Source organism: Solea solea, chromosome 6 (genome assembly GCF_958295425.1).
Source record: "Solea solea chromosome 6, fSolSol10.1, whole genome shotgun sequence".
Lineage (NCBI taxonomy): Eukaryota > Metazoa > Chordata > Actinopteri > Pleuronectiformes > Soleidae > Solea > Solea solea.
Window position 1 is genome coordinate 27,752,397 of NC_081139.1, and position 25,066 is coordinate 27,777,462.

The 25,066-nt window shown below is 43.4% G+C and overlaps 1 protein-coding gene across 2 annotated transcripts in view; it reads left to right on the forward strand.

Annotated features, from left to right (window-relative positions):
- mtss1 (MTSS I-BAR domain containing 1) overlaps positions 1-25,066 on the forward strand; it is a 35,825-nt gene that overhangs the window by 10,241 nt on the left and 518 nt on the right. The window contains exons 2-14 of one of the 2 annotated variants that reach the window (XM_058631007.1): positions 1,158-1,219; positions 3,620-3,693; positions 7,926-8,010; positions 8,731-8,822; positions 8,909-8,983; positions 17,740-17,897; positions 18,212-18,319; positions 18,422-18,519; positions 18,787-18,865; positions 19,970-20,104; positions 20,250-20,400; positions 20,955-20,981; positions 21,874-25,066. The exon at positions 21,874-25,066 is cut by the window's right edge and continues 518 nt beyond it. In XM_058631007.1, the coding sequence (XP_058486990.1) occupies positions 1,158-1,219; positions 3,620-3,693; positions 7,926-8,010; positions 8,731-8,822; positions 8,909-8,983; positions 17,740-17,897; positions 18,212-18,319; positions 18,422-18,519; positions 18,787-18,865; positions 19,970-20,104; positions 20,250-20,400; positions 20,955-20,981; positions 21,874-22,823 (2,094 nt within the window). In that variant the 3' untranslated portion in view covers positions 22,824-25,066. The remainder of the gene's footprint in view (positions 1-1,157; positions 1,220-3,619; positions 3,694-7,925; positions 8,011-8,730; positions 8,823-8,908; positions 8,984-17,739; positions 17,898-18,211; positions 18,320-18,421; positions 18,520-18,786; positions 18,866-19,969; positions 20,105-20,249; positions 20,401-20,954; positions 20,982-21,873) is intronic. The other variant, XM_058631008.1, reaches the window with a different exon arrangement.

Here is a 25,066-nt window from a genome sequence, read left to right on the forward strand (position 1 = left end):
AGTCTGTTCAAGCGGGGGCCGACATAGAGGGGAAAAAAAGTGGAAAAAACAACAGTTTAGTAGCCGGTGGGCAATATAAGATATTCATTATGATATTAGACAGAATTTCAAAGTAAAAGTGCTTGTTTTGATATAAAATGATTCACAATAAAAACATTTATGATGCACAAAAACAGAGAATTAAATTGAAAATTTAGCAAATAATGACGAGGATAATTGTGATTAAAACAGCTTAAATATATGTAATTTCATGTTTTGTGTGTAATACATTTAATAAAGCAATGATTACAACCAAATTTCTTATTACTATTATGAAATTATTGCCGGCAAATACATTTAGTCTTATTCTGTCTCTATTCCATCACCTCGCACAGTGGTAGGCTGGCCGGGGGGGCCACATGTAATCGATTGGAGGGCCACATGTGGCCCCCGGGCCACCAGTTTGACACATGTGATCTAGATAATGTTATTTATTGATCCAGCTCCAAAGTCTTCAGTTTAGTGGAAACCATGGGTCCTTGAAAGTTTGTGAATAAAAAAAAAAACACTTGAAAATCTCCCATGATAGGCATGGGTCATTAATAGTGTTTGAATGTTGTGAAATGTTTAAGTGAAGTTGATATTTAGGTAAATGTCCCTTGCAACTGATGTCCTTTTCAGGGTTCCCATGCGTCCCTGAAATCCTTGAAAGTCTGTGAAATTGAAAAAATAAATGAAAATTAAGGCCTTGAAAGGTTTTGAAAAATAGACATGGGGTCATTGATAGTGCTTGAATGTTGCACAGTAAAGATATTAACTTGATGTTGAGGTAAATGTATCCCTTGTTTGTTACAACGCCACCTACTGGTTCATGCCCCGCGTTGCTTGATGTGCGTAGATGAGGCTGACGCAGGACAAACGTGGAGACATCATTATTCGCGGTGTTGTGGACACTATCCTCTGTCTCGCCCTCTCTACTGTTGACGCGTGATTCCGTGCAGAACAATGAGCGAGTAAAGTTAAGAAAGAGAGAAATTAAATCTTAAGCTGTGTTTGTACATTAAGTCCTTGAATTATGAGGGAACTGGTCCTGGAAAGTCCTTGAAAAGTGCTTGAATTTCATGTCATTTCATGTTATGTTAAAGTTTTAATGTGGTTGTTGTTTGTGTTTACTTCAGGCCAGTTATCCTACATGGGAGGATTTTTTATCCAAAGGAGCCAAGTTACAGTCACAGCTCAGGTAAGAAACGTTCACGTTAAACCAACATACAGAACATACCATAATATAAGAGCACATTTAAACCAACATGTAGAACATACCATAATATAAGAGCACATTTACCCTTTTGTTTCTTACTTGGTTATTAAAATCTTAGTTAGTTATTTTACGAGCACAATAATCATACAACATCTTCCAGGCGGTTTTCAGTTGTGAGAAAAAGACTCACAACTGGATTAAAGTGAGGACAATCAGTTACAGTGAAGACATTTAGTTACAGTGGGGACATTTAGTTACTGTGAGGACATTTAGTCAAAGGTGGGGACATTGATGCACAGCTTTCATAACAATGTCCAAACAGCTATTTGAGACAAACATGACGTTGTCCCCCATCCACACACGTAAACCCTGAACCCCGGAAAATCTGTTTACACGTGGACTGAAGAATAAAACTACGTGAGGACAGGACCACAAACTGCTGATGATGATGATGATGATGATGATGATGATGATGAACGTCAATGTGTTTTGGGGTCAAAGTTCATTTAACAGTCAGGAAATCACTGCTGTGTTCACTCGATGCAGAGGACACAGTCAATGTGTCTGCACAGCAGCAGAAACCTGTGACTGTTTTATTGACGTGGATGCAGCACATGTTCAGCAGTCGCTCTGTCACACACACACGCATGCACGCACGCACGCACACACGCACGCACGCACGCACGCACGCACGCACGCACACACACACACACACACACAGTAGCTTCATGTAACAACAGTAGCTTCAGCTGTTTTTCCCAGTAGACCAGTTTACTTTGATAAGCATCGCTGCAGGCGGTCACAGGCCATTAGCCCCGCCAGTCAGCCAGCTACACACGCGCACACGCACACACACACACACGCACACGCACACACACACACACACGTATGACCCCTACCTGTTTTTGGATGGATGTGCGTTTCCTTTTTGTTTGTGAACGTGTCTTATTGACATATTCAAACATTAATATGAACACTGACAATAATCAATAATGAAATCAGAACAAAACTAGTTAAATAAATAAATGAATTAATGAATTTAATGTACAAATACATGTCAAGGTTTCCCATTGAAGTGTTCTTGTGTTTGTTACCTCTTCAGGATCTTTTCTGTCATAAACACCAGTGGTGTCCTTGTGGAGACCAAAACCTGGTCCTAATGAGGCAGAACCACATTTCTGAGGTTTAGGACTAAGATTTGAACTGTGGCTACAGGTTGAGGTTAGGGTTAGTCATTATCTGGTTATGGTTATGGTTAGTGATGAGGATTTGTTTAGTCTGTATAAGTGAATGGAAATTAGATGCAGAGTCCTGAGAAGAATAGTGGCACAAACGTGTGTGTGTGTGTGTGTGTGTGTGTGTGTGTATACGTGTATACAACCTATTGACAGCTAGGTCACCTGATCCCCTTAGTTAAGTTTTCTAGGGGTGTGTGCGTGTGTTCTTGCATTTGTTACCTCTTTAGGACATTATTCTGTCATAAACACTGATCTTGTCAGATCCAGTAGACCAAAACCTGGTCCTAATGAGAACCTCATTTCTGAGGTGCTGTTAAATTTTAGGACTAAGATTTGGTGTGTGTGTGTGTGTGTGTGTGTGTAATGGAGCACACAGAGACAATACGTCCATTGACGACTATGATGATGATAATGTATCAAGTTTCTCTCCCGACAGAGGCCTTTGAAGACAACTGGCCTCTTGAATGGCTCCATCAGTCCAGCCTTTCAAAATAAAAGCCCTTTATTTTCCCCTCCTTCTTTCCCCCTTTAGTTAAATAGTGTGTTTGCCATGCAGACTGGCTTTTCCCCTCCTGCTGCGTCTCTTTCATCCGTCTGAACCACACACTGTGTTGTTTGCTTTGCTTCACTCTGCCCAGTTACAAGTAAACAACAGTGAGTGAGTCACATGTTGACCTGCCCTTCGTCCTGTGAGAGTAAAGCTCGTCTGGTACCTCTCTCTCTCTCTGTCTCTCTGTGTGTCTCTCTCTCTCTCTCTCTCTCTGTGTCATGTGACGATGCAGGTCTCATTATTATAGATGCAAGGAGTGCCTGTCTATCAATGTCCTAACCAGTGGGTTCATAGCGCTACAATGTTGCTGTCAAATGAAAGTAATCAGTTGTGTTACTGTGCACAGAACACACACACACACACACTCTGAGTCCCAACATGTGCTGCTCGATTATGGATGACAAATCCTAATCATGATTATTTGGGTCGAAATTTAAATCAGGGTTATTTCAAATGCTTCAGTCGACGGATCCACAGCTGACCGATGTGTCTGTCTGTCTGTCTGTCTGGCTCAGTTTTCATATGATCTTAATTAGTTTGATGCATGAACATGTTCACATGTGTATATTGACATATTGTGTGTGTGTTGTTCAGGACGACCATCGTGGTAACAGGAGCTTTTCTGGACGCTTTTCAGAAGGTGGCAGACATGGCAACCGGGACCAGAGGTAAACACACACACATGTTCGACATTCATTGCATTGACTTACATTCATTTCCTGGAGACTTACTCTAACTTTAACCTTGGCCTAACCCTGACCTTACCCTCAACCTAACCTTAAAACATATCTTCACCTTAAAATGTAGTCATTTACGTTATAGGGACTTGATTTTTGTCTCCACAAGGAAGACAAGCCCCTATAGTGTGACTGTGTGAACAGGTTTAGGTCCCCACAACATTAGTAATACCTGGACACACAGACACACACATTATGTGGACATCACATCAGTGGGGGTGGAGTGGATCAGTGGTTCAGACCAGTACCCTGATTGCGAAAGACATCATGGTTGCAATGGTTGCAAGTACGACTCCACCCCTGGCTGATTGTACTCGATTCCATTGTAAGTCGCTTTGGATAAAAGCGTCTGCTAAATGACATGTACTGTAATGACCTAAGAGAGAGCTTTGTCCTCTTTTTCTCTCTCTCTCTCTGTCTTTTCATTATATGCAATGGGATCATGAGGGAGCTCATTAACTCAGTGTGTGTGTGTGCGTGCGTATGCGTGTGTGTGCTCAGGCTTTGATGAGACACTCAGCTGCTGGTGTGATTATGTAACTCTTGGTATTTTAAAGGAAATCCAGTAACGAGAGTGTGTACGGTGTGTGTGTTGAATCATGGCCGCTCCCGTGTTGGACGCCTGGTCTCAGACCTGCTCCGTCTTGTCTCATTATTTCAAACATTTCATCCGACACTGTTTTTGCACATAGTTGTTTTCTTGATTTAAAGCTGCAGTGTGAAACGTTTGCTGGTTGTTGATGTTTTTTTATTCGCTCTGTGAAACAATGAGCAAAACTATCCTGACCTGAGTGAGGGGAAGGAAGTGTGAGAGGATTAATACTGAAGGTCAACCAATCTGAGACGCTAAAATGATTTTATTCATGTGTTCACGTCTTTATCTCATGAGACAGACTTTGTAAACCACTCACTCTCCCACACCAAACCTCATAGAGAAAATCAGTGATTTTAACATCTCACACACACACACACAGTTGTTGCCTCCATCACTAAGTTCAACAACATTTTGTCACTTCAGCTTTTAAAATCCTTTGTTCAGATTGACCTCAGTGACACAAAGTGACCACAGGAGGCAGCAGAGGACCAGCAGCTCCTGTGTCCCCACAGTTAAAATCACTGGTTTTCTCTCTGGGGTTTGGTGTGAGAAAGTGAGCGGTTTACAAACTTCAGTTTCCTGTTGGAAAAGTCTGTCTCACAGTGGACACAGGACTGTTGTTGTCTCTTAGCAGTTAGCTTAGCACAAAGCTAACATGGCCTTTACAGACAGCGCGTCGACCAAGCACATTCCTGTGTGTGTGTGAGAGTGTGCACCTGTGTTTTGACAGCTGTCTCCTGCTCTATTTTGTCTCTCTGTCTCTCTCTCTGTCTCTCTCAGTTTCTTCAGTCCGTCAGCTGCTGTGTGTGTGCGTGTGCGTGCGTGTGCATGTGTGAAAGACAGAATGAGCTGAAGAACGCCAGGAGTAATTGTTTTCTTCTCTCAGCCGTTTATAACACCGACAGGGGACTGTGTGTGTGTGTGTGTGTGTGCGAGACACAACCGGTCTGGTGGGTCTGTGGTTATGTTGCCATGGCAAAGTTCATGTTCTCATGGTTCTGGTGTGTTATCAGCGCTGATGGACTGACAGCTGTGTGTGTGTGTGTGTGTGTGTGTGTGTGTGTGTGTGTGTGTGTGTGTGTGTGTGTGTGTGTGTGTGTGTGTGTGTGTGTGTGTGTGTGTGTGTGTGTGTGTGTGTGTGTGTGTGTGTGTGTGTGTGTGTGTGTGTGTGTGTGTGTGTGTGTGTGTGTGTGTGTGTGAGAGAATGTGTCAAAACATGTTTCACTGCACTTCATCAGTGTGATGGTGGCTCACACAGCGCGACAGGGTCCATGTGCTGATGTTCAGTCCATAGAGAAAATCAGTGATTTTAACATCACACACAGGAGTTGTTGATCCACTGCTGCCTCCATCACTAAGTTCAAATGTCTTATTTTGTCACTTCGGCTTTAAAAATCCTTTGCCCAGATTGAACTCAGTGACACAAAGTGACCACATGAGGCAGCAGAGGACCAGCAGCTCCCGTGTCCCTGCACTGATTTTCTCTCTTGGTGTGGGAGAGTGAGTGGTTCACAAACGTCCTTCTCACAGTGAGATAAAGACGTGAACACGTTCTTAACTGACTTTAGTTTGTGTGTCTCGTGTTGGTATTTGTCCTGTGAGCAGCGCCGACGTGACTGACTGACACAAACTGGTTGGCATGGAAACGTCTGTGTCATAACAGAAGGACAGTAGTAGTGAAGTAACGATATGCACCGACTGTATTAATGACAGCGTTAAAAAAAACAAAAAAAAGAGGAAGAATAAAATCTCATCATTATCAGCTGATTCTTTTCAAAGCTGGATCTTCTCGTCTCTGGTGTGTTTCCTCATGACTGCTTTCCCCCGCAGCGGAGGAAACTGTTGACGTCTCCACAATCATGTGGCTTTTCAAAGCACGCACACACGCACACAAGCACAGATCACAAGATAATGAAGTGAGTGCTGACTTCTTCTATCGGACGTTTCCTGAGGTCAGCTCTGTGTGTGTGTGTGTGTCATCCTGACTGACTGATGGACTGCTCAGCTGCTCAGTTAATCAATAACTGCATCAGTGTAAAGACAGAGAGTGAGTTGCTGTGTCGCTGTCGTCAGTTGGCGTTGTCACATTCACCTGAACGCGTTCATAGTTTGTTAATCTGTGCCACAGCGCGACAGACGAGCCGCCGTCTGTCCCTTTATCACAAATGGGACTGAAACAATGACTCGATTCATCGATCATTCATCGGTTTTGAGTGGGTTTTTCTGATTTCTTTGCTCCATATAACAAATAAATCATTAGTTTAATGCTCTGCTGCCCCCTATAGGTTCACTGTTGTCATGAGTGACATGAACGTGACAATAACCAGTCAGTTGTAGCTCTGTGTTGCTCTGAAGGTCCAGCAGTCACTCAATCTGACCTCTGACCTCCAATAACATGATCATACATGTGTGGAATGTGAGTGTCCTGTGGTTTCTTTGCTCCATAAAACAAAGAAATCATTAAAAGTCAATCAAGACAAACGAGACCTTTGAGAAACAATCACTCGTTGCAGCCAATGACACTGTGACGTGTGTGTTCTCTGCATGTCACCTGTCTCTGGTTGTGTTGTGATGAGCTCATCTGTCGAGCTGCTTCTCAGCCGCACACGAAAACACCAAAGAAAGAAATGAGAATGAAAAACAAACTCACTCCCACTCGGAATCTCTGTGTCTGTCTGAACTTGTCAGGTCACATTCTTCTCTCCAGTCATCCACACTCGACTCTGAGATCCATTAAACATGTCTGAACACAAAGGCACCTAATGCCTTCTGTGTTCAACACACACACACACACACACACACGTAATTCACGTGTTGCTGAATAAACGTTTTGCGTCGTAAGTGGACACTGAGCAGAAGAACTCGGACCACAAACACGTTCAGTTATAAGGCTCTCTCCTGTGATGAGGGGAGGACAATTCCCGGTAAATTTCCAGAAACTTTCCATGGTAAATTTACGGGACTTGACTGTTCATTTCGCATCATTTAAAGAAATGGTGGCTTTCTCCTCCTTCACCGTGACCATGCTGTGAAGCAGCTGGAGTGCCCTCTCTGGGGCGGGAGTGAAATCCGGTGCGGCGTCTGCAGTAACGCGGGCTCTGCGTCGGTCCGTCGCGGTGAAGACGGCGACGGTTCAGTGGTCAGTGTTGGTTCCTGACCTCGATGTTCCACCGGCTGTGGGTGGTGACTGACAGAACCACATCACGGAGGTCTGAGGCTCGGTCATCCCGGAGTCGTCTCCTCTGCATCGTCAGGAGCCAGACGAGGTGGCTCGGGCATCTGGTCTGAGGATGCGTCCGGGCGGAGACCCAGGCCTCGCTGCAGAGACCATGGCTCTCAGCTGGCCTGGGAACGCCTCGGGTGGCCGGGGAGAGGGAAGTCTGGGCGTCTGCGACCCAACCTTGGATAAGTGGTGGAGAATGGATGGATGTGTGTGTGTGTGTGTGGTTATATGCACATTGTGTTGCATTCATATGCATGAAAAGTGCTATATATGGTCGTTTTAAAGTGCTTTACAGATAAAGTTGGATTTGATATAAATGAAGATTGTTTCTGCTTTTTTCCCCAGGAGCCACAAAGGAGATCGGCTCAGCGCTGACCAGGATGTGCATGAGACACCGCAGCATCGAGTCCAAACTCAAACTGTTTACAACGTAAGAGACGCACACACACACACACACACAAACACACATGCATGCACACAGTTGTTTTTCTCATGTATTAGCTGAAGATAATTATGGTGTGTAATTACCCACACTGTTAGACAAGGCGTCATCACACCTTTACCTGTACTAACATGCTGTGCGTGCGTGTGCGCGTGTGTGCGCGCGTGTGCGTGCGTGTGTGTGTGTGTCCTGATTTGAACATTTGTCATTACTGTCTTTCATTTCACACACAACACACACACACACACACACACAGGTTTGTGCAGCTATTCTTCTGTGAAACTGAAGTGTGTAAACCACTCACTTTCCCACACCAAACCTCATAGAGAAAATCAGTGATTTTAGCTGCGGGGACACAGGAGCTGCTGGTCCTCTGCTGCCTCATGTGGTCACTTTGTGTCACTGAGTTAAGTCTCAATGAAATATTTCAAATGCCAAAGTCACAAAATAAGACATTTTAACTTAGTGATGGAGGCAGCAGTGGATCAACAACTCCTGTGTGTGTGATGTTAAAATCACTGATTTTCTGTATGGGGTTTGGTGTGGGAGAGTGAGTGGTTTATAAACTTTACTTTCCTGTTTGTCTAACAGTGAGATATTGCAGACTTGGGCTGACATAATTAAAATGTACTTGACCTTAACTTAAAAATAATGATTTCATCTTGTTTTTTTATGGTTTGTTTGTTGTTGTTGTTGTTGTTATCTCAGAGCTCTGTCAGAGAGTCTCATCACGCCACTGGAGCTGAAGATGGAGGAGTGGAAAAAAGTGGCCAGTCAGCTGGACAAAGATCACGCCAAAGGTAACGCGTTTATACACACACACACACACGGGCAGACCTGCAGCAGATAACAAAATTTATAGACTGTGCTTTGTTCTTTTTTTCAGAGTATAAGAAAGTGAGAGCGGACATCAAGAAGAAATCATCAGACACCATCAAACTGCAGAAGAAGGTGAAAAAAGGTACGAAGATGTCTGCTTCATCCTCAAACATGACACGTGACACAGTGAGTCTTGAAGTCACTTCATTTTCATTGATGGTTGTTTCTATAGCGACCAGACACCTGGACAACAAGAAACTGAAAAATTACAGAAAGTAGAAAATATTCACATTTAAGAAACTGAAAATGACAGAAACTAGAAAATATTCACATTTAAGAAGCTGAAAAATGACAGAAAGTAGAAAATATTCACATTTAAGAAGCTGAAAATGACAGAAACTAGAAAATATTCACATTTAAGAAGCTGAAAAATGACAGAAAGTAGAAAATATTCACATTTAAGAAGCTGAAAAATGACAGAAAGTAGGAAAATATTCACATTTAAGAAACTGAAAATGACAGAAACTAGAAAATATTCACATTTAAGAAACTGAAAATGACAGAAACTAAAAAATATTCACATTTAAGAAGCTGAAAAATGACAGAAAGTAGAAAATATTCACAATTAAGAAACTGAAAATGACAGAAACTAGAAAATATTCACATTTAAGAAGCTGAAAATGACAGAAAGTAGAAAATATTCACATTTAAGAAGCTGAAAATAACAGAAAGTAGAAAATATTCACATTTAAGGAACTGAAAATGACAGAAAGTAGAAAATATTCACATTTAAGAAGCTGAAAATGAAAGAAAGTAGAAAAACAAAATTACAAAAGTACAAATTTGTACTTAACTTTGTTATTAACACGAAAGCAATCTTCACTGATCAGGAATAAGTTGATTATCTTTAATAAAACTGTCCTCGAAGCTTCTTAGAAATAGTACATGTGGTGTGTTTCTGTGTCAGAGCTTAACTACAGAGACTCCAGAGCTCGTCAGGAAAAGACCTGAGACGACCTTATTTGGAACATGTACACACACACACACACACACACACACACACACGTATCCTCCATGTCCTCCCTCTTGACAAATCCAGTAACCAAATGCACTGACTAAAATAGCGCTCACACACTCATTGCAGACACGCCCATGGTAAACAGAGACGTGTGATGTGGCGTTAACATCTCTGAGCATGTTTTTTCCCGCTCCGCTGCCGTTTGTGCCGCAGTGAAGATGATTGAAAACGCTTCCAACGGTCAATGGAAATGTTTAAAAATGTCATCTTCACATTTTCAATCCTGGAAATGTCTGTAATAATCAACTGTAAACAGAGTAAGTCCACGATCACGTCTTTGTCTGCACTGTGAGACATACAGTACATCTGTGAACCACTCACTCTCCCACACCAAAGTCCAGAGAGGAAATCAGTGATTTGAGCTGCTGGTCCACTGCTGCCTCGTGTGGTGACTTTGTGTCACTGAGGTCCATCTGAACAAAGGATTTCAAACACTGAAGAGACAAAATAAGACATTTGAACTGTGTGTGATGTTAAAATCACTGATTTTCTCTGAGGTTTGGTGTGGGAGCGTGAGTTCACACTGAGCGTCCAGGATGTTACTGTATACTATATCTGAACAAAACTCTGCCTTTAAGTTTCTGTGAGAGAAGACGACACAGGTGTGTGTGTGTGTGTGTGTGTGTGTGTGTGTGTGTGTGTGTGTGTGTGTGTGTGTGTGTGTGTGTGTGTGTGTGTGTGTGTGAGTCCTCTCAATGAACATGGCTCTCAACAGTTTTCCTCTGCAGCTGCAGGTATTTTCCACCAACCCTGCCAACAAGCTCCGGTTTAGTGATGCTTAAGATTCGAATACCCCCCCCAGTTATGTAAGCTCCGCCTCTTTCCCCTCAGTTCACCTCAGTTCTCATTTTCCGTTTGTTGACTGTGGGGGTAACGGGACAGAAAGAAAAACTTCAACAAAACTGTAAACATCTGCTCTATCACTGATCATTGTGTGTGTGTGTGTGTGTGTGTGTGCTCTGTCATTATGTGGTGTGTAACCACTTCAGACTGCTCACAGACAGACAGAGGAGGAGAGTGAAGGATGAGCGCTGGGAATCTTGTCGTGTTTTTAAAGCTCCAGCATTCATTCAGTACACTGTTGATGATGCTCGTCGTCTAATAACCTGGAGATTATGTTCTTGCTTCGTGCTTGTTTGGTCCATGAAATGTCAGGAAATACCGATCAGTGTTTGTCAAACACAGAAATGAAGTCTTGTTTGTGTCCACAAAACAAAATGATTCCATTTGAAGGATTTTCTTTGTTTTGTGGAGCAAATAAACTATCAAATATTCACATTTAAGAAGCTGAAAAATGACAGAAAGTGGTTTTAAAACTTAAGTCATTGATGAATAATTGATGGATTATAGAGTAGAAACATGAGAGCAATTTTCACTGATCAGGAATAAGTAGATTTTCTTAAATAAAACTGTCCTCGAAGCTTCAAAATATCTAAAATGAACTTGGAAATAGTGCAAGAAAACTTTAATTTCCACCTAAAACGTTCTTCGTCGTGTCATAAGTATAGACATTGATCTTTATAGGTTTCTGTCTTCTGTTTTAATCATGTAGAAACTGTTGGCGATTAATGAATTAGTTGCAGTTCTAGTGTCGGCGCAGCAAAGATGTGAAACCATCCTTCACTGACGAGGAAATGATCTAAAATGATGATTTTCTTTCATTTAACTGGCTTTGAAGCTTCAGAATGGTACATGTGGTGTTTGTCTTTGTCAGAGCTACAGCGCCACACACAGGCCTGGCATGTGCACTGCGGATACTTTTTTCAAACAACGCCGCATTCGATCGTGTGTCACTTTTCGAGCCGCAGTGGGGAAGATAAACGAGTGGATGGGTAAGAAAAAGTGCTGACTCATTTTGTTCTGCCCAGAGAAGGAGAGGTGGGGGAGAGGAAGAGGTTGAAGTCATCTCCTCATGACTCAACGGTGGTTACTGTGGTTACAGAGAGATAGACTGAGAGGAGGAGGAGGAGGAGGAGGAGGAGGGGAGAAGAAAAACACAAGTGCATTTAATGACAGAGAATTGAACCGAAAAGAAGAGGGAAACCCTGTTTTCAAGTGGTTGCATTAAAGACTGTGGGAATAATGAAGAGAAAGATGATGTCATATAGTTCAGAGTGAGTCCATGATGTCTTCAGGACGTGTTTACGTCTTTATCTCTGTAAACCACTCACTCTCACACACCAAACCCCATAGAGAAAAGCAGTGATTTTAACCTCACACACACACTGCTGATCCACTGCTGCCTCCATCACTACACTCAAATGTCTTATTGTGACGTTTCGGCTTTAAAAATCCTTTGTTCAGATTGACCTCAGTGACACAAAGTGACCACACGGGGCAGCAGAGGACCAGCAGGGTTGGTGTGTGTGCGTCAGTTTTCAGTCAGAAAATCACTGTTGGAAGTTTGAAATGATGTTCTTCAGACATTGAAGACTTCAGATGAGTCTTGTGTCCAGTGGCTAAACTCAGCACAGACAAACGGAAGCAACGACAAAGACGTTGAAGGAGGATGAAGTGTGCAACTGGGTCTGATTTGCCTTCGGAGTCAGTTTTTGCATACAGCCGAGTCATGTCTCGACCTGCCTCACACGGCTCAACTGAGCTACCTGAGCTTTGATGACATCATCAGTGTGTGACGCAGGTGGTCTGCTGTGGATGAGTGACTGCAGTAGTGAATCAGCAGACATCTGCTGCGCTCAGACTCGGTTCATCTCGTTCCTTTATGAAGGCGGAGCATGGACAGCAGGCTCCACCCATTGACAAATCTAACATTGATCATAACTAGGCCTCAAAGCTCAGTCAATGTGGATCTTAAAAAATAGGTTTTACTACTTTGTTTTGACCTTAGAGTCCTTAAACTGACGTTTGTAAACCACTCACTCTCACACACCAAAGCCCAGAGAGAAAACCAGTGATTTTAGCTGCGGGGACACAGGAGCTGCTGGTCCTCTGCTGCCTCGTGTGGTCACTTTGTGTCACTGACGTCAATCTGAACAAAGGATTTTTAAAGCTGAAATGTCACAATAAGACATTTGAGCCTAGTGATGGAGGCAGCAGTGGATTAACACCTTCTGTTTGTGTGTGTGTGTGTGTGTGTGTGTGTGTGTGTGATAAAATCACTGGTTTTCTCTGTGGGGTTTGGTGTGGGAGAGTTAGTGCTTTACAGACTAAAGTTTAAAAGTTTGTGTAACAGTGAGATAAAGATGTGAACATGTTCTGAAGATGGGTCATGGATAAGTCATGAGTTAGACAAACTCATTTTGGATTGAGTTAAACTTACTTGAACTGAATTACTTTAAACTTAGTTCCCTACTGTTTTTGGATTCAATTGTATTCTTCCGTCTTTGTTTATTTTCAGAGAATGATGAGTATTAAGTATTTCTGTCTCTGGCTCAGTGGCTTGTTAACAGTGCTGGTGACTCCTCATTTTATCCAGCCTGAGGCTAACAGTACCTGTGTGCGTGAGGAATGTTAACAGACTGGTTCTTGGCTGAAGAGGCTCTTCAGTGTGAGAGGTTGTAAGTAACTGGGTTTCACTCTTCATGCCTCAATCTGCTCTGCAGCTGCTCTGTCATGTTTATAACCAGTTATTAAAACCAGGAAAATCACATTTGAACCACTTTAACCAAAGACTCACCTCATGGACTCCATGTCACCTGAAGTCTACACAAGTCTGCTGTGTCTATGTCACATGTCCACGTATTTGTCTCACTGTGAGACAGACTTTTCCAACAGGAAACTCTCACTCTCCCTGCACCAAACCCCATAGAGAACATCAGTGATTTTAACATCACACACACAGGAGTTGTTGATCCACTGCTGCCTCCATCACTCAGTTCAAATGTCTGATTTTGTCACTTCGGCTTTTAAAATCCTCTGTTCAGATTCACTTCAGTGACACAAAGTGACCACACGAGGCAGCAGAGGACCAGCAGCTCCTGTGTCCCCGCAGCTAAAATCACTGGTTTTCTCTGTGGGGTTTGGTGTGGGAGAGTGAGTGATTTACAAACTTCAGTTTCCTGTTCCTCACAGTGAGATAAAGACGTGAACGTGTTCTTAAGATATGGTAGACTTACACTGACGTAGATTTTATTCACCAAGGCTTTTACTTAGAGGCTAACATGTAAAGAGAGACAGAGTTTGAGTTTGTTTGCCTCAGGCTGGTGCTCCATGCATGACAGTTTGTAGTGACGCTTGAACTCTCACTTAAAGATGTCAAACAAAAACACACAAGCACTCTCTGCTGTTTGATTGACACATCTTACCTCTCATAATAACTCCCCTGGATTAAATGTCTTTGATTTAAATGGCTCTTAGTCTGGATTAAGATTCTTGGACTCTGCTTCCTGTCAGACCTCGTGTTTGTTGGCGTTCTCTGTGATTTACTGTCGAGTCAGACACACGTGTACATGACCGTCAGTCACAGAGTGATCATTGAGGTGTTGTGACGTAAAAAGCTGGACACTCTTATTTAGAGACACATACCAGTCTGTGTTATTATTATCATGATGATGATTGAGTCCATAGAGAAAATCAGTGATTTTACCATCACACACACACACACACACACACAGCAGCTCCTGTGTCCCCGCAGCTAAAATCACTGGTTTTCTCTCTGGGAGAGTGCTGCTGTACACAGTCAGGTCTGATAGTTTTGCCTGGCCGTGTGCAAATAAATGTTCACAAAGAACAAACAGCAAGCAGGAGTCTAAACATTAAACATATGCACAGAGATCCCTCACAGCCGCAAGTGTGACAACCTGGACATAAAGTGTGTGGTGTTGTTCTGACCCCTGCTGGTGATAACTGGGTATCGCGGCCTGAGCTCTCGTGACCAGTCTTTTTTTATGATTAACATTTTTTATTTTTCTCATTTCAACAATACAACAATACAGTAACAACAAAATTTGTATATCTGTAATCTCACACAAATTATCATAGATATTGATCCAATATTGTTGGACCTTATCACATGACCATAAAACATGAACTAAATTACCTTCCTCAGATTTGCAACGTCAACAGTTTAATAATCCCAATCTTAATAATCTGGAGGGAGTCCAATAAAAATATGTATAATTTTGAATTGGATAAGATGTACTCTTGCATCCCTTGAGACTACTTTAACACTTCTACAAATTCTGTTCCAATCTTCATCATTAAATGTCAAATTCAAATCCCTTTCCCATGTCCTCTGGAGAGCTGAGATAGGCCCGTCACCAAGAGTCTGAATCATCATAGAGTAATAGTTAGCTGCCTCATGCCCCTTTCCATACTCCTTAATAATTTAATCTAGAAATTCTGCGTCTTGGGGAACCGATGCAACCGACCCAAAACCCCCACCAACATATGGCGAAGTTGCAAGTATCTAAAAAAGTGAGATGTAGGAATACTGAACTGCCGCACTAGATTCCCAAAGGACTTCAAGGAACCATCACAATACAGATCCCCAAATGTGATCACACCATTCTCCTGCCATACCTTCCAATAAATGGGAAATTTACCTATCTGTAATTTAGGATTTAACCAGATACTCAAAGAGACATTCAGAAAGAGATTAAATTTAAATATTCCAGCAACCCTAGTTAATTTAAAATGAGAGATTATTGCATGTGTTTTAGCTTTTTTACTTCATTTAGTAGACAAGACTTGCAAAGGCGATAGAGGGGCCATCACAGCTTGTTCCATACAGTACCACGGGGGGGCTCTTTCGGGAGGGAGAGACCAATTGTCCAGGTGCCTTAAATTAAAAGCATAATAGTAAAACAAAAAAAAAGTATATTGGATATCCTATCAAACCTTTTAAAATAATAATGAGGAATTTCTAAGGGGACTGTATTTCAGCCAGAACAATAATCACCCTACCTGAACCATCCTTAATTTGCTGAAGACATTTAAACTGAAGATATTTACTTACCAAAATTACAACACCCTTGCTCTTGCTAGAGCCTATACTATAAAAAACATGTCCAACCCATCCTACACAGAGTTTCTCAGACTCCTCTTTTGACATATGAGTTTCTTGAAGAAAAACCACATCATATTTCTTATTCTTAAGCATAGTCATGACCTTTTTTCTCTTGATGGGGTTCCCCATCCCATTTACAATCCAAGTGGAGAGATGCATTAAATCTATTTGTGGAGACATTCCTGCATACACATTAATAACACATAACCATTCAACAAAAACAGTACCTTTACATGGTGGTGGCAACTAAACCCGAACATCCCCATAAAACTAGCAAAACAAAAAAGTGCGCAGCTAAACTTGAACTCTGCACATTTCACCCCCACAGAAGACCCTCCAACAAAGGTCCAACGGTCCGTGTCAGGTCCGCGGGGCTCCACTCGCTGTGATCCCTCAGGCACCGCTACCGTGAAAAAGAGACTCCACCAGTGTCTATAAAATAACGTTTGGGTGCATAGGATGAGAATGTAAACAACTCAGCCCATCAGCACTCACTGCATAGTGTCTATGAAAGCCTCATTTGTAATTTGTCCCATATATGTCCGACATCCGTCTTGCTAGCCGGTGGGTTAGCTTGCCAATCCTTCTCGGTCACCTCGTGATTAATGTTGAGAGTTTAGCCTCTACCGATGCAGTGGTGGAATCTTTGTCAGTGTTGAGTAAATGTTACTGATATCCTGAGCTATGTCGTTAGCTTGTTGCTGCTCGTGCTCGTTAGCTTCGTCTTGATCTTGCATCATGGCGTCGGCCCCCGTGCGACTGTAGATGTCTTTTAATATCTCCACAGGCCGAAGACTTGGACAGTTTCGACATTTTTCGCACCCCTTTAGTTAAAAACAAGTATACTAGACTATAATATCTCTGGTGTAAATATTTTAAAGGATAAAAGTAGCAATGCTGTGCGGAGCTCCCTACTCCGTGGATTCTCCTTGCATCGTGTCACATGACTCTCTCATGACCAGTCTTTTACTTTTACTCCAATTTTTCATAAAGAATTTCTGGCTATCACCTCAGGATTTTGCTTCTGTGGAAAGTCGTTCATGGAACATCACAAATGTTTTTCCCCAAATAATTATGGAAACCGTTTCTTTGAATATTTCAAATGCAGAATTCGCAAAATAAGACATTTGAACCTAGTGATGGAGGCAGCAGTGGATCAACAACTCCTGTGTGCTGTGATGTTAAAATCACTGATTTTCTCTATGGGAGAGTGAGTGGTTTACTGTGATAAGCAAGATCATCACATATTCACACACGTTCTTATGATAAAAACTGTGTCTCTTTTTACTCTGGTTAATATTAAAATAAAAACTTATTTTTATGAAAAACGTTTTACTAATTTCACCAAACAATTGTAAATTGCCAAAAAATGCTACACATTTTATAAAAAAAACACATGCTGAATTGTTTTTACAAACTTTTTTTCTAAGTTTAGTATGTTTAGTTAAATTAATTTGTCAACAAAATGTGGTAAAGTTTTTTTTTACTTATTCTTGGAATTTTTTGTTGTAAAACAAAAGAAATATGTAATTTCACAATCACAAAAAACATGTTACAAATTTGACTTTTTCTCATTTTTTACAAAGTTTGGTAAAAGGTTTAGTAATTTGTAATGTGTTATTCTTAAATGCTACTCATTTGACCAAAAACATGCTACATATTTTATAAATAAAATCATGCAGCTAATTTTACAAAACACAAACTTCATAACGTCAGAGTCACATTTTTTTTTGTCTGTTTTTAATCTGGAAGAATAAGATCAAACAGGTGTAATCTGAACAATAACGGAACGTTTCAGTCTCAGACCTGGACTTTTATTCTGTCCCTCCTCTGTGTCTGTGTGTGTGTATAGGGAAGGACGAGGCGCGGGGACAGCTGGACAGTGCACTGCAGGACGTCAACGTGCGTTACGCCGTCCTGGAGGACACAGAGAAGCGAGCTGTGTGCAGGGCGCTCATAGAGGAGAGAGCGCGGTACTGCACCCTCGTCACCATGCTGAAGCCTGTACTGGTCAGTCCTCTCTGTGTGTGTCTGTATGTGTGTTTTCTGTCAGAAACACTGACCTTGTCAGGACCTGTAGTCCTCATGGAAACCAAAACCTGATCTTAATGAGGCAGAAAGGGGCAGTAAATTCCTGGTAAATTTCCAGAAACTTGATGGCTTGTTTTTCGTGATTCCAATAATTATTATTATTATTATTAGTTTGTTACCATGGTTTCATTTTCTACACGCACCGCTCCAATCACATACCCTGGTCTATACAGTAGAACAGTATATTTACTGTGTGTGTGTGTGTGTGTGTGTGTGTGTGTGTGTGTGTGTAGGACCATGAGATGAACATGCTGGGTGAGGTCACACACCTACAGTCCATCCTGGGTGACCTGGTGACCCTGACAGCTGAGCCCAACAAACTCCCACCAGCCAGTGAGCAGGTACGACACTTGACCTCTGACCTTCCCTCGAGCACCACCCTCAGGCTGTTTTTTGTTTTTTTAATGTTTATTTATTTATGTGTGTGTGTCCTTGTTTCTCAGGTGATTTTGGACCTAAAAGGTTCTGATTTCAACTACACGTACCAGACGCCTCCAGCTTCTCCAAGTAACTCACTGTCCAGGAAGAGCAGCATCAGCAGGTAACACTCACACACACACACACACACACACACACACCCACACACTCACTCACTCACTCACTCACTCACTCACTCATGACTTTATATGAGAATATTCATTTTAACCAGGAATAAAAACTCAATGAGATAAAAAATTTAAATCTTTTGTAAGACTGTCCTGGCCAAGTCCTGCAATAATACTAATAATGATAATAAAAGAAAGATTAGCACATGAGCTGTGTGTATTACAGCGCTATCATCTCCTCATAATCATGTGTGTGTTTTCAGTAACTATCAGTGTGGATCAGTGAGACATGTCCCCTCTTTGGACTCTATCAGCTCTGCTGTGGATGGAGTCCACATCCAGGTAATATCACACACACACACACACACACACACACACACTCTTTAAAGTGTGGCTGTATTAACCACAGTTATGAGGGTTAGGGTTAGCTGTGAGCGCCCCCTGCTGGCCCCCAGTGCCAAGTGCGCGTAGAGGACCAGTTCTGCTCATTCTGAGTGAAAACAAGGCTTACACTAGTTATTGGCACGGGGAGCCAGCAGGGGGCGCACAAAGATCAGGCTCTGACTGTGTGAGTCAGTACCTCATTCAGCCACGCCTGAACTGTCACTTAAAGGTACATTTCACACACACACACACACACACACACGCTCTAATCCTCTCCTGTGTGTAGCGCTGCTCCTCCCCTTATCTGCTGATTGGCTGTGACGAAAGTGGGCGCTCCCTCAGCGAAGGGAACTCGCCCCCGCGCCTCGGTCGTCAGGGCAGCCGTGGTCGCCATGGTTACGCCGCCCCTGGCCGCGGCCGCCAGCCCGCGCCGAGCCGCCGCGTTAGCCGCAGGGATGTGAACGCTGTGAGGAAAACCGTGTGTGTGTGTCGCCTCGTCTTCATCATCATCTCTGTGGTCCCACGTTTTTTTGTGTTGTCCGCTCTAAATGTCGAGATGCTGCGTTCACGCGGGGGTGCACCGTTTACACCGGCTGTCGGTCACTGTCGCAGGAATTTGGACGGCGAACAAAATAGTTAAAGGCCAAAAACGTCAAATAATTCACAACAAATGTGCGTCTGTCGTCCGGCGTGAACGCAGCAAAAGATTCAACCTCGCACATCTTTCATCCAGCTCCAGTAAAATCATTCTGTCGTACACAGTGTTCATGTCCGTGTGCGTGAGCGGTGCCGTGTCAGTGTTTGAGTGATTGTACGCACAGTAAGTTGGTGGTGGGGAGTTTTCTAGCGTGTGTTTTGTATCCTTTACTGTTTTTGTTGTTTAGTCTACGTCCGTATCTGAAGAACACGTCTCTGTCTCACTGTGAGACAGACTGAAATATCCCTTTAAATAATAAGGTCAAATTCCAGAAGAAGTAAAAAAAAAAAAAAAAATACTTGGCGATCTGTTGAGTAACCGTGGAACGAGGATCCATCGACTGACTGTGCTTTCATTCACCACAGGATCCAGTCGGCTCCTCCGCTCACCAGATGGCAGCAGGGGGCAGCAGAGGGCCAGAGAACGGCCTGCTGCCCCCCCCACACAACATCTACACACAGCACGGAGAGAGAGCACGAGCCATGTCGGCGTCTGGGAAGGTACAGTCAACACACACACACACACACACACGTGTTTCTGTTGCATTGATCATCATCATGTTCATTATATTTAATAATGTCACGTCACCATATACCAGCTGTTCTCTGTACAGTTGTTCATTCCTTAAATCCTTAAATCCCGTAGTCCTGCTCGGCTCGGGACCAGCTGGCGTTGACGTTGGGTGCGTTGAATTCGGACGCCCCGAGGAACAGCAGGGACTCTCTGCACTGCTCCAGCGGCTACAGCACGCAGACCACCACGCCGTCCTGCTCCGAGGACACCATCCACTCACACAGTGAGTCCACAGTCATATGTCCTTCATGGCTCTAAAATGACTTTCATTTAAAGCACTTTAAAATCAGCTGAAACACGTCAGCGATAAATAAAACATACAAACGATAATACAGTAAAACACTGTGCTGACACTTTCTCCTGCGTCTGAATGAAAACAACACTTGTAAATGACACTTTACAGCCATATCTGTGAGATCTAACAGCATTAGATTAGAATAGCACGTTATTTAAAACACATCAATCTTTATATCCTTTCATTTTGAAGCTGTAGGAAACATTCTAGCCAACGTTCATGTCTTTGTTGTTCAGTGAAAGAATGAAGCGTTCATAAATCTGTTGTTTTTTAATTCTGTCCTTTTACGACGTCAAATCGATTTGAACGTACCTGCAGTTTTCACTCTTCATCAAATGTGTAGAAATGTGAGGATGATGAGGAAGGAGTTGTGTGTATTGTTTGGATGAAGCTGACACTGTTGTTCTCTGCTCTCTGGTGTTTCCCTCTCTGGTTCTCTGTGTTGTGTTTTTCTTGGTTAAACGTCCGTCCTTCTCTTCCAGCTGTAAAGAGAGACCCTCCCCTCTATGGTAGGTCTCTGACTAACTGTCCTCTGTGTCTCTGTGTCTCTGACCCCAGAGTGTTTTGTTGCATGCGTCTGTGAAAGCCTAGTGTTCAGCTGAACATGTGTTTAATTCCAGCTTTTGTCGATCAGTAAGAGTTTAATTGGACTGTAGAGTGTTAGTGTTGTGATGAGGTCCTGACACTGAGTGCACTGTGAGCGCCCCCTGGTGCACACACACACACAAGGAAAGACAGAATTAAGCCACTTTACAAAAGACTTTAAGTGCAGTTTAAGTGTTTAAGTGCAGTTTAAGTGTACGATATCTTAAGAACGCATTCATGTCTTTATCTTCACTGTGAGACAGACTTTTGTAAACCACTGACTCTCCCGCGCACACACACACTCACACACACACTCACTCACTCTCCCACACCAAACCCCATAGAGAAAATCAGTGATTTTAACATCACAGCACACAGGAGCTGTTGATCCACCGCTGTCTCCATCACTAAGTTCAAATGTCCTATTTTGTCAATTCGGCTTTAGAACATTTCCATTCAGACTTATTTTAGAGACACAAAGTGACCACACGAGGCAGCAGAGCTCCTGTGTCCTCTGAGGTTTGGTTTGGGAGAGTGAGTGGATTACAAACGTGAGTCTGACAGTGAGACATGTTTTTACTTGTGTTACTTGTGTTAGGTGCAGTACCTCACACAACCACACTATTCCTTTTCAATGTAAATGAGTTGCATGTCGATTGTGAATGAATGAATGCAGTGATTGTGTTTTCCTGCGGCTGCTGTCTGTGTTTGATGATGACAAAACTCTTCATCATAGAAGGTTTTTAAGATGATGCAGAAATGCTTTAAAGTCCACTTCCTGTCGCAGCTGAAGTCTCCTCCCTCTTTTCTCTCCAGTCGACTACGAGTCCATCTCCCTCCACGGAGACGCCGACTCCGTCTCGCTGCATCGCCTGTCGCACGGAAACAGCCGATCCGACTTTGACAAGTCCTCGACCATGCCGAGGAACTCGGACCTCGCTCTGCAGTACAGGAAGTTTGCTCAGTCCAAACGCCCCGCCTCCACCGTCAGCCTGTTGGCCGAGTCGGATTTCATGGGCGGCTCCGTTCGCCAGCTGCCGTCCCACACTGCGACCATCAGGCGCAAACCGTCATCCAAGCCCGGGTATCGCCGCGGAACCATCAGCGGCGTTCCCATCCCCATCTGCACGCCGCAGGTCCCGCTCAAAGCCCTCGCAGGGAGTGGCGGCAGCGATGAGAATGTTTTTGCAGTGCCCCCTGCTGGAGGAACAGGAGGCTTAGGTCACAGTAAACTCTGCACTTCCACGCAGAGCCTCAGCGCCTTACCCCCCCCCTCCTCCTCCTCACCATACTACCAGCTGGTCCCGGGTCACATGCCCATCCCGGTGCCTGTGCCCACTGTACCCTCCCTGCCAGCAGAGGGCAGCAAACAGCAACAACAGAGACAGCACCTGCAGCAGCAGTATCCACACAAACAGCAGCAGTTTCAACACCAACAAGACCAGTACCAGAGAGAAGAGCAGTACCAGCAGCAGCTGAACCAGCAGCAGAAACAGAGGCTGTTCCACCAGCAGCACCAGGTCCCGGTCCAGGTCCAGTCCTCCGGGGCCCAGGCAGAACCTCCCTGTCTAGGCCACAGCTCTCACTACCAGCCCCAGGCTCCTCCCCCCTCCTGCCTGGATCAGAACCCGGAGCAGCTGACCCAGGAGGAAGGTGGAGGAGGAGGCGGCGGCATGCTGACCCTCATCAGAGGAGTCAAACTCAAAAGGACCATCACCAACGATCGCTCCGCCCCCCTCTTGCCGGCTCCGGCCAATCACAAGTGAGGCTGTGGATCTTCTCAGGGCTGATGATGTGAACATGGACGGCGTCGTCACTCGACGTGTGTCTACGTTTGTTTTCTGCTTCCTTTTAGGCTGTTAGGCTATGATGTCACTTCCTGTCGCTGTAACGGATCTCTTGTGAGTTTTATGTGTGCGGTTTTGTTGTTGTTTGGGGTTTTTTTTGATTGCTTGCATAAAGTTTTGGATTGATGAGCCAGTCTTCAGGTGACCGTTCTGTGGCTCGGCTCTAGTCCTGGGTGCGTTTGATTTGCCTTGTGCCTGAACTCCCGGGAGGTGGGAGGGGTTCAGCTGTGATGTGGAGCGTTCAGGGTTGTTGAGGTTTGTTTCAGCAGGAAGCAGCGTGAGACACGGACGCTCGCTCTCTCTGAAAACAGCGACACAAGGAAAGACTGATTTAGCCACTGAGCAAAAGACTTGGCTCAGAGAATCTGCATCAGTCTGAGTCCACGATGTCTTAAGAACACGTTCATGTCTTTATCTCACTGTGAGACAGACTTTAACAACAGGAAACTGACGTTTGTAAACCACTCACTCTCCCACACCAAACCTCATAGACAAAATCTGTGATTTTAGCTGCGGGGACACAGGAGCTGCTGGTCCTCTGCTGCCTCGTGTGGTCACTTTGTGTCACTGAGGTCAATGTGAACAAAGGATTTTTAAAGCCGAAATGACAAAATCAGACATTAGAACTCAGTGATGGAGGCAGCAGTGGACCAACAACTCCTCTGTGTTTGGTGTGTGAGAGTGAGTGGTTTACAAACAGTTAGATAAAGACGTGAACACGGTCTTAAACATGTCATAGACTTAAACTGATTTTATTAGGCGAGTGTTTTGTTAAGAAGCTAAAAGTGCGCCCTCCACTGGCAGCCGCGTGCGTTTCTCGTGGTTTTGGTCCTGATCATCTCACTTTGACTCTGGAATAAAAGCTTGTAAATAAGTTAGAACAAACACAGTCTGCTCAACATTTATAATAAACTCACTTTAGTTTAGTTTTTCACCCAAATTGAAAGTACGAGTCTCTAGCTTTTGGGTTTGTTTGTTTTTTGCTCTGTAGCGCCACACGGTGCCGCTGTTTTTAGAAAATGTTACCGGGGACAGAAATCTGGTTTACCATGTGAATAACAGTCGGGTTGGCGTGCGTAGATTTCAAGCTCAGGTTAATTTCGCCGCTTTTAGAAAGACACTGCCGCCAGACATGTCACATGACCGGGCACGTCACATAACGGGACACGCCCGTGCTCTTCATCCTCTGCTGATTGCAGCGACGAACAGCATGTGAGGTAAGAGACGATGCGTCAGAGATTTAAAGTGTGTAAATTCTGTTTCCTTCTCTGAAGAATCACTGAAAATTTGAACATCAAAACAAACAACGCATTTATTTTATTTTATTTTATTGTTTTTTGAAATTTTACTTCAAATTATATTTATGTTCCCGGTCGGGCTCCAGTAGCTGGTTCTATTTGGATCCCGGTTCACGTCGGTGAAATAATAAGTTAATTTGTTGACGTAAAACCGCATTCTTCTTGATTTATCTTCGTTAAGTTTGCGTTAGCGCTGACATGTGATTCGCTGATCGGGATTTTTATTGGTAGGATTTTATATTGGTACTGATACTGGTACTGCTTATCGTGATAATTATTAATACTTCTTTTTAATTTGGTGCTGATGACGTCAGAGTGTAGTTCTTACCTCGCCACCAGAGGGCAGTGTATTCTGTTTAAATTGGTGGACGGCTGTAAATCTTTCACCAGGAACTGTGACATCAGCCCTTTTTTCCCCACAAGTCATGTTCTGTTGTTTAGACTTCACTGATGTTCCGTTAGCTTCTTCAGAGTGATGCTAACATTAGCTACACTTTAAACCAATACACTTGTTAGCTTCTTCAGAGTGATGCTAACATTAGCTACACGTTAAACCATAACACTTGTTAGCTTCTTCAGAGTTATGCTAACGTTAGCTACATGTTAAACCATAACACATGTTAGCTTATCAGAGTGATGCTAACATTAGCTACACTTTAAACCATAACACTTGTTAGCTTCTTCAGAGGGATGCTAACGTTAGCTACATGTTAAACCATAAGACTTGTTAGCTTCTTCAGAGTGATGCTAACATTAGCTACACGTTAAACCATAACACCTGTTAGCTTCTTCAGAGGAATACAACAATAGCCACTCAAGTGCTTGTCTGAGTGTTGGTGTGGCCTCTCACTGAGCAGAGAGCAG